We start from the raw sequence: 9,539 nt of genomic DNA, 5'->3' as shown, positions 1-9,539 counted from the left end.
CTTAATCTGGTTGAGAAGATAGAAATACAAACGGTCCTGTGTGAAAAAATAGATAAGAGTGTAAGATAAAGAAGCAGTACAGTGGAGGGACTGTCAGTGAGGGATGGAAATTCGTTACAGTTTCCGTAGAGCCTTCTCAGGACTGAAGGATGAGTGATTAGAAGTTCACCAAGAGGAAGAGAGAAGGGGACTACAAGAGTTCCAAATCAGGGGACAGAAGGTGCAGAGACTGAAGCAAGAAGATATGTTCAGGGGAATCTCAAGTCATTCAATACCGTTATTGTGTTAAGTTCACAGTGTGGGGCAGAGAGGACAAGATTTGGAGCCCAGTGAAGGAAAGGCCTTATGTTTACCATTTGTAGAAGTTTGGATTTTATCCTGCACGAGTCACAGGGAGAGGCTCTGTGGGTAGGATTCCCCTTCCCAACAGGATCATAAACTCCCACATCCAACTAGTCACATAGGTTTGCCTTCCCTCCCACCTCCCACCTCCCACCCCCCTTTTTTTTCTTCAAGATTGTCTCAGATCCATTCCTTCCTTGCCATTCTGGAATTTACCTCATTACTGCAGGCCTTCATCACCCCATGCCTGGACTGTTTCACAGACTCCTGACTGGTCCTTGGACTCCAGTTCACCTTTTGCTCCTGACAATCAATTCTGCAGAGGATTATCAGAGCAACTTTCCTTTCCATCAAGTCTCACTCCTGTTCAGAAACCTTCAATGGTTTTCTATGACCTGAGAGATAACTGTACCCCCCCATCCCCTGCCTGTCATTCAAGGTACTGCATAATCTGCTCCCAACCTCCTTTCCCGCCTTGACTCCGGTGGGTCGTTGCTAATAGTGCCAGAACTCATCTACTGATTTCCTTATCTTATTTGCTTTTGATGATGGCTTTCCCCTGGAATGTTATGCTCACATGAACTTTTTGATTATTTCAGCTCTTCTCTTACAAATAGCAAGTCCACTTGTACCCATACCTGGTCACATTCTCCACTCTCCTGCCGGGGAAGTAACCATTATTCTGGTTATAGTCTTCTACCATATACTGTGTATTATGTATTCATAAATTATATACAGTATTGTTTGGAAAACATTTAAATATACAGAAATGGTATACTTTATAGTTCCTTCTGCAATTAGTTTTTTTACTATCTTTTTATTTTTAAGACTTATCTCTAATGACATATACGAATACAGTCTTTTCAATTGCTGTATTGTGTTTCATTTTATAAATATACCATACGTTATTCATCCATTCCTCTGTGGGTGGGCATTTAGGTTGTTTCCGATTTTTAGCTATTATCAACATCTTACAATGGGATATCCTTAGCTGATCTCCTTGTCCTATGCCAATTTTACTAACCTTTCAAGATCCTGGTCTCATCCCAGCTCCTTCGTGAAAGCCTTCCCTGAATCCTGCAGCCCGCAGCAGCAATGTCTCAGTCCTCAAAACTAGCTTGTGCATCATGCGTCTTTAGTAACAGTCCATTGTGCCGGGCACACCGCTACGCAAAGTAAGGCGCTTAAGAAATATTTGCTAGATGACTGACTGACTGACTGCATGAATGAATGAATGAATGAATGAATGAAGGGTGCAACACAACCCAGTTGATGGCTCTGTTCATTTTAAATGGACTTTGGCGTCTTGGCCCGTTACCTTCTTTGACAGCACTGGTCCCTCTCTACCGCATTCCTCTTGCTGGCCCGGGAGTGTGTGGATGGACGTGTGGGTGTGTGGGGGCGATTCCTATCTCAGTGGATGATGTCTGTCGCTCCGGCAAGTTCAGGATCTCGACAACCCTAGTGATTCAAGTTCAGGGTCCTAACACCCACCCCTTCGGCTGAGGCCGGGCCCCGAGAGACGCTCCAGCGCCGATCGAGTTAAGGCGCGTCGGGACCCGACGCGGGTTGGCGAGGCTGGAAGTGGTGTCTGAGGACTCATAGTAGATCCCTCCGCGCGCAGCCCGGGCCGGCGCTTCTTCCTGCGGGAAACCCCTGGGTGCTGAAGGCGGCGGGGCCTGGCCGCGGCGACAGCGGGGCGGGGTTTGCGGTGGGAGGAGGAGGCCGAGGCGGAAGGACACACGAGGTTGCTTCGCTGCACACCCAAGAAAGTTTCAGCCAAACTTCGGGCGGCGGCTGAGGCGGCGGCCCAAGAACGGCGGACTTGGGGTGCAGGGAGTGGAGGCACGGAAGCCCGAGTTTCGGGGCGCAGCGCTAGGCCGTGAGCGGCAGAAGCAGGAGGAGAGGAGGAAAAAGTGGGGGCTCCTCTGTCGGGACCCCCTCCCCATGTGGATCTGCCCAGGCGGCGGCGGCGGAGGAGGAGGCGACCGAGAAGATGCCCGCCCTGCGCCCCGCTCCGCTGTGGGCGCTGCTGGCACTGTGGCTGTGCCGCGCGGCCCCCGCGCGTGGTGAGTATCGGGGCGTGGGGTGCTGTCCCCTGCGCTCCGGCCCACGCCCCTCCGGCCCGGCCGGCCACCTGGGGCGACCCTTCCCACCCTTCAGTCCTCCACTCTGCGAGAAGGCCGGGCTCGCCGTCGGCGTGGAGTGAGGCCACTTAGTTCCTAAAGTTTGGACATCATCGCTCCCCCTCCCTGGGCGCGCCCCCTCCCCCGCGCTCCTCGCCGCCTCCTGCTCCCCTCTGCCGGTGGCCGCACGCACGCCTCCTCGGCCGGAGGCGGGCAGCAAGTCTCAGAAACTCCCTTCCTGGAGCGCTTGAGTTCGGGGAGTTGGGCAGTTTTGCCCACTGGCTCCGCGTTTCCTGGGGTCGAGGGAGAGCCAAGGGCGGGCTGCCCGGGACAACCATCGCCGGCCGCGGAGCGCAGATGGTCTGAGCGGAGGAATGCCAGACCCTGGCGTGGAGGGAGCGGGGGCAGGGCCTCCAAGGCCAACGGCTTACACCTTCACAGCCAGACTTAGCTTTGCTAAGAGGAGGCCCACAGTCTGAGTGGGTGGGTTTGGTTTGGATGGGGACAGGGTTTTACGGCGCGCCTGAGTTCTGACACTCTGAATCCACGGTCCCCATGAATCCGGTGTAAAGTTTTGCTCGAGTCTTTGAAAGGTGGAGGCAGGAGCAGTAGGAAAACTGGTGTGGCTGCATGCTGAGCCACATGATTTAAAAATCTCCACTGCTGTTATTCTTTCCGAGGCGCAGAGCTCGGGCGCTGTTTCAGAGTCTGTGTCCAGCCCCAGGAATGTGGTGTGACGATCACCAACTCCTCCAACCTGGCAGCAGCTTTTGCTGTTCTTTTGGCATGGTTGGAGGTGGGGCGGGGGCGGGTGAGGAACAGTGGATACGTTAATTCAAAGTGGTGCCTTCGAAAGCTTCTTTATGGTTGGATATTTGCAACAGTCTTTCTGAACAGGGTTGGATCAAGGAAAGGAAATCGAATCATATCTTACCCATCCCACCCACACTCTTAGATTGCAGATTTCTTCAGACTGTTTAGTGGAAAGAGCTTGGGCTTTGGAGCTCTGCTCTTTAATCCTGGGTTCAAATCCAGCTCTGTTGTATGAACTCACCAATAAAATGGGAATGAAATTACCCAGCTAATAGGATTAATTAAGAGAATGTATATTAAACCCATGGCAGTCAAAAGGTATTCAGAAAGTCCTTTCAGGGCAGGGCTGTGTTTTATTTATTTTTTTGAACTCTCTGCTTCCAGTGGGATGGTGGCTTGTGCATGTTTGTTGAACTGAAAGGGGCCCCTTCTTTTCCTAGCCTAATCTGAAGGAAGATTTTTACCCTTATCAAGAAAACTGGTACATGATCTATGTCTCTTTGCAAAGAGAGAGTTATGAAGATGAGCTTCAGAAATCTTTGCTCTTTGTTCATTGTTAACAGACAGTCGACATGCCAATCACAGATGTTTAAAAGACATCAATGTTATTGATCACAGTGCTGGGTTGTTCAACACCAACCAGATCTTTCTTGGAAAGTTCAAATTCCATACACCTCTGGGTCCCTCAGAATTTCAGAAGTGGGCTAGGATGCTGTGTGATGATGAACCAAAGCTCTTGTTTCAGAAGCGTTTAACAAAACACATATGATAGTATTTTTGCCTTTCCTTTTTCTTTGAGTGAAAACTCTAGTATAAGTGTAAATTTAGGATAGAGAGGAGTATAAACAATGGGCTAGTCTGGGGTTATAATCCTTGGTCTACCATTAGCTTGTTTTAGTAAATAACCTTCATGGTCTGTTGTCTCCTCATCTATGGAAGAGAACCAGAGATCACTTACTTTAGAGAGTTGGAGGGAATAATAAATATGTTTGCAAAGCGAGTTGCTACATTAAGTGTTTAATGATGAGACTGATGTCAGAAATAGGATTACTCTGACACACAAAGTTTCTCTCATTCTAGGACCTATACTTCTGCACTGATGAGGTATTGCTCTTACTAGCTAGCTTTTAGGTGGACAAGTCGAGTGTTAGTGTTAGCTCAAAGGACAGGATTTAGGTATTTTGATTTTTAGACAGGTGTTCTTCAGATGCTAAACTACACAAAAATAGAAGGGATTAAAAAACCTGTTTATTGGTACAAATCTTGAATCTTTTCAGAGTCTAACAGTGAAAGCTTCTTGAATCTTCTCAATTTATTATCATTGTGTTTTGCCAAGGTACCAATTATACCACACCCTTCCAAACTTTTGAGTGTTCCTGTATTTAGCTAGTGGCCAATTGTTAATTTAAACATCACTGAGTTCCTAAGGCAAGGAGCTGTCAACCCATCTGTCTGATTGTCTAAACAGCTATCGAAGACCACCCCTTGCTCCTTGTTTTCTTTTGCTTTGCAATGGGAAGTGACTCCTGGTTTTGCTGCCTGCTAGATGATTTCTCAGTTGAATTCTTCTCTTGCTTTTAAAAAAATCACAAATTGTTTTTTCTTTCAGATGGAGATAAAACTTACCCTAAAACTGTTTTCCTTTTTCTTCTTGTTCTCTCTGTATTGATATTATTTCTTTTTGGGGAGGAGGGATGAAGGAGAGTGATTTTTTTTTTTTAGTCTCTCTTTTCTTTTTCCTGATTTTTTGATTTTAAAAAATATTTACCGCATCTTTTTGGCATCTCCCTGTGCCATTCCCACTCTACTGCCTCTTCTGTGGGCTTCTTATAGCATAGAGGAGTAACTTTCGGTTCACCTGAACTGTAGTTGCTGACTTCAGGACCCTTAGAAAATGTTTAAATTCGGTGGGATATGCTTGGACGCTTCAGACCAGCCTTACAATACATTTTAAAAATATCACACCCGCAGAAATTCTATTTTGCCCACAAAATTTGCATTGATCTAGTTCCCACTCTCCGATGCCATTCCTAGTGGTCTTCCTCCTTACCCTGTCGACTGCAGTAGAACAAAGCTCCACATCCTGGCTGCATCAAAATCAGCTGGGGTGCTTTTGGTACAGTAGATCTGAGATTCTGTATTTTTCAAGGTTTATAGGTGATTCTGATACAGTAACTTGGTTGGAGCTCAATGATATTTCATTATTCTGCCTTCAGGTGTATATATGGGGTCTTTCCTTTTTAATTTTAATAATTTCCAGAATGGACTGAACCTTAATCAGCCATTCCAGTATTTAACCCTTCCGACTCCCAAAGATTTTTAAAATTGCCAGCATAAAAGCTATAGAGTATAATACTATTTCTTCTTGTTCATCTGGGCACAATGGGTCCACAGTGTCTCTTTAGAAGGGCTTCATATATTTGCAGGATATTATTATAAACTGCCTCCTCCCTTTCTTCTCTCTTATCTCTTTTTCTTCAAGCTTCGTTCATATGTATCATTTTTAGACAGTTTGTCTATTGGTCCTTAACGGTTTTAGAGTGAAAAATTCTAAGCCATGATTTGAATGAGAATATAATCAGAGATTTTACATTATCCTTATACTGTGTGTACAGTTCTTATTTAGGTGCTTCTTTTCTTGACGTCTCTATCTGGATGCCGCAACTTGAACCTTTTATTTTACTCCCACCCTTTTCTTATTCTCCTTCTCTCTTCTTTCCTTTCTCTGCAAATGACTTGAAACCAAAGGGTTTTCTTTTCCTCTACTTTTCCTTCTTATCGGGCTACCATATGCGTTATATTTTGGGCAGATCACTGGACTAGAAGCCAGAAGACCAGAATTCTCCTCCAGGTCAGTTATTAATTAGTCTTGTGCTGTTGCTGGAGGGGCACTGCTTTGGGTCCTCCGTTTGCTCAGGCACTTTGTTCATAATCACTGAGCCAATTATAGAGTTGAGACTAGAATTTCTCTCTTCTGGTCCTCAGCCTAGTGCCTCGTCCATTCTCCACACCACTTCCATCTCTTGTACAAATGAGCTCATGTACACAAAAATACTTAGAACTTCCTCAAGTGCTTATTGTTAATGTGTGCCTCTTGAGGAAAAGAATTGTGTCTTTTCAGTTGTGTTTATTCTAATGCCCCCCCTTGTACCTAGTATGGTGCCTTGGCATCTAATTGGCACTCAATAAATATTTGTTTAATTGAACAATTACTTTTAGTCATTTTCTTATTCTGGACTCCTGTGGTACTTCAAGTCAGTTTTTTAAAAGACAGTATTTGCAAGCGTTATTGTTTACCTTACATTTGGGGGAAAAACCAAATTTTTCCCTTCCCCAGATGTTTTATTTAAATTTGCCATTTTGAATTTCCCTCTTGGGGTGTGTGTGTGTGTGTGTGTGTGTGTGTGTGTGTGTGTGTGTAGTTTCTTCTCTCTCTCTTTCTTTCTTTTTTTTTTCTGATCACTTCTGCAATTCATAAAGGTCACTTTTACTTTGGAATTTAACCTCAAAGGTGCTGGCATCCATCCCCAGCCTCTCACTTGAGTTGCTTCTACTGCTTCCTGTATTACTATATTACTATGGCAGCAATTTCTATTATTTTGTCCAGAGTTGCCACACCTTACTGTAATTTGGACATTTTGGGGACTCTTGGAATATAGTGTTCTTAAAATTAGAATTAAAAAATTTTTTTTTATTTTATATTGGAGTATAGTTGATTAACAATGATGTGTTAATTACAGGTGTACAGCAAAGTGATTCAGTTATACCCATCCAAGTATCCTTTCTTTTTCAGATTCTTTTCCCATTTAGATTATTACAGAATATTGAGCTGAGTTCCCTGTGCTATACAGTAGGCCCCTGTGGGTTATCTATTTTAAATATAGTAGTGTGTACATGTCAATCCCAAACTTAGAATTAACTAAGTTTGTTTAGATGATTATTTTGAGCTTTTTTTCATCCTGAGCTGGATATTGCAAACTTGTACTAGACTGAGAGGATATTTACATTCAGTGTATTTGTTTTTTCCCACCAAGAGGGTTCCCTTGAAAACCACCACCACCGACAAAAAACTCTAACGGTGAGACATAATAGATACATTTTTGAGAGAGTCATAGAGTGTGAGCTATCTCCAAAATGAGATTTGTTCCTTGAGGGCAGGGACCATGTCACACACATCCCTTCTCTGACCTGTGCCCAGCATGCAGAGTCAGCTGGGCAGCAGGTCTGGTTAGAGCACCTGGGACTCCTGCTCTGTCCTCCCCAGCTTTGGGACATTCTGGAAGAGAGCAGTGGTGAGTCAGGGGTGTGTCCTTATACTCCTTTCTCCTTTGAAGAGAAAAGATCAGTTGAAGGCTGACCCCACCTACAGACTTTTATGCTATCTCTTTTTATTAATTAATGGGTAGCTGACATTTTCCTCTTTATTGACTTATGTATTGGGAGGAACTTTAAAAAGTTCACCTTGTCCTGTCTTTCCCGTGCTGATTCTGATCCTCTTACAACATCCTGGTTAAGATGTAGCCTACCTTTTTTCTCCTTGAACACCTTTTGTGACAGACAGCTCCCTGCCTTCGGAGGCAGATGAGTCTAGATTTGGACAGCTGTAATTCTTAGAAAGATCTTTTTATATTCAGTTGTAATCTGCCTCCTTATGACTTGCCCCCATTGGCATTCTTCTCAGGCATTTGTCTCAAAGAGTCCTGAGCCCTTTGTGGGTGACAGGGATCCAAAGGTACCCTTTACTGAACTGACACCCACCCCTCCGCAGAAGGAGTTAAACTCAGTGAGGAGCATGAAGATGATCCTGTCTGGGGTGATTGCTTGGGTTAATCACCTTAGCCCTATGTGTTTTATACTTCCCTGCCCAGAGGGGCACTTGTGGGAGGGAAGCATTTGTTGAGCAGTGTTTCCCTAACCTCTCTTATGGTAGGAATACCTGGGGTCTTCTCCTGGAGATTCTGATTCAGTGAGTATGGAATAGTGTCTGGGAATTTGTATATTTAAGAAATAGCCAGGTAATTTTTTTTTTTTTTTTGATGTTAGCTATGAGTTTTTCTTTTTTTTTTTTTAAATTAATTAATTAATTAATTAATTTATTTATGTATGGCTGTGTTGGGTCTTCGTTTCTGTGTGAGGGCTTTCTCTAGTTGCAGCAAGTGGGGGCCACTCTTCATCGCGGTGCGCGGACCTCTCACTATCGCGGCCTCTCTTGTTGCGGAGCACAGGCTCCAGACGCGCAGGCTCAGTAGTTGTGGCTCACGGGCCCAGTTGCTCCGCGGCATGTGGGATCTTCCCAGACCAGGACTCGAACCCGTGTCCCCTGCATTAGCAGGCAGATTCTCAACCACTGCGCCACCAGGGAAGCCCCCAGGTAATTCTTATACTAGGGAAGTTTTGGAATCACTGCAGAGTGAATCTAGGGAAGCCAAGGGCTTTTTGTTTTGTTTTGTTTTGTTTGTTTATTCTTTGATAGTGCTAGAGGTGGGTTGCTTTGCGTCCTGTGGTCATTTTCTTCCCCTGCTTCTTACGGAATGCCTAGCTCACCAGGGAGAAGGAAGCTGCTCTGGTGTCCCCATAAGGCTAGTAAAGTTGTTTTGTTGTAAAAAAAAAAAAAAAAAAAAAAAAAGGTTTTTTGTGATCTATCCAAAGTCTTAGGACTGCCATGTGTGTGTCATGTATGACTTTGGTGGAAGCCTCCTTATCCCGCCATCAGAATGTTACCTGAGATACCAGAATACTTAAAAGTTCCACAGACTTTTTGGTGTCCATTAAGGAATTCTGTCCTCAGCCCTTGTGAATGATGCTGTCTTTGAGGATGTCTGTTTTGTTAACCTATGAACACATGTCTGGTGCAGGGATTTCCCTCAGATATGTTAGTGCAAAAAGATATAAAGGTCACTCATTTCAGGCAGTCCTGCTTTGGGGGGGTGTCTGGGCTGCTGCAGGAAATGGAATAAGGAGGGGAGAATAAAGGAGGAATGGAGGACCTCTTGAGCAGAACTGAGCAGTCTGCAAGAAGGGGCCCAGGAGTGCTCCTCTGACAAAGACACTTGGTCTTGCTGTTCTTGATAGGAAGAAGGAAGTGGCTTCAGATCTGAAAGGATATGCTCATGGCCTCTGGATGGGACAAACAGCAGCGTTCGTTGGCAGCGGTAGGAAGTTGACTGTAGGTCTGTTCTTTCTTTTCTCCTCTCCTTTTTGAAAGGAGGACGAGCTTTGTGGCAGAAAATACATTGTGACTTTAAAAAGAATAGTAAA

The 9,539-nt window shown here is 44.9% G+C and overlaps 1 protein-coding gene across 1 annotated transcript in view; it reads left to right on the top strand.

Annotated features, from left to right (window-relative positions):
• The first annotated feature begins 2,114 nt into the window (after positions 1-2,114).
• NOTCH2 (notch receptor 2) overlaps positions 2,115-9,539 on the top strand; it is a 180,676-nt gene continuing 173,251 nt past the window's right edge. The window contains exon 1 of the mRNA XM_059929082.1: positions 2,115-2,411. Within this exon, the coding sequence (XP_059785065.1) occupies positions 2,339-2,411 (73 nt within the window). The 5' untranslated portion in view covers positions 2,115-2,338. The remainder of the gene's footprint in view (positions 2,412-9,539) is intronic.

This window comes from Balaenoptera ricei, chromosome 1, assembly GCF_028023285.1.
Source record: "Balaenoptera ricei isolate mBalRic1 chromosome 1, mBalRic1.hap2, whole genome shotgun sequence".
NCBI lineage: Eukaryota > Metazoa > Chordata > Mammalia > Artiodactyla > Balaenopteridae > Balaenoptera > Balaenoptera ricei.
This window is presented reverse-complemented; position numbering and strand designations above follow the sequence as displayed.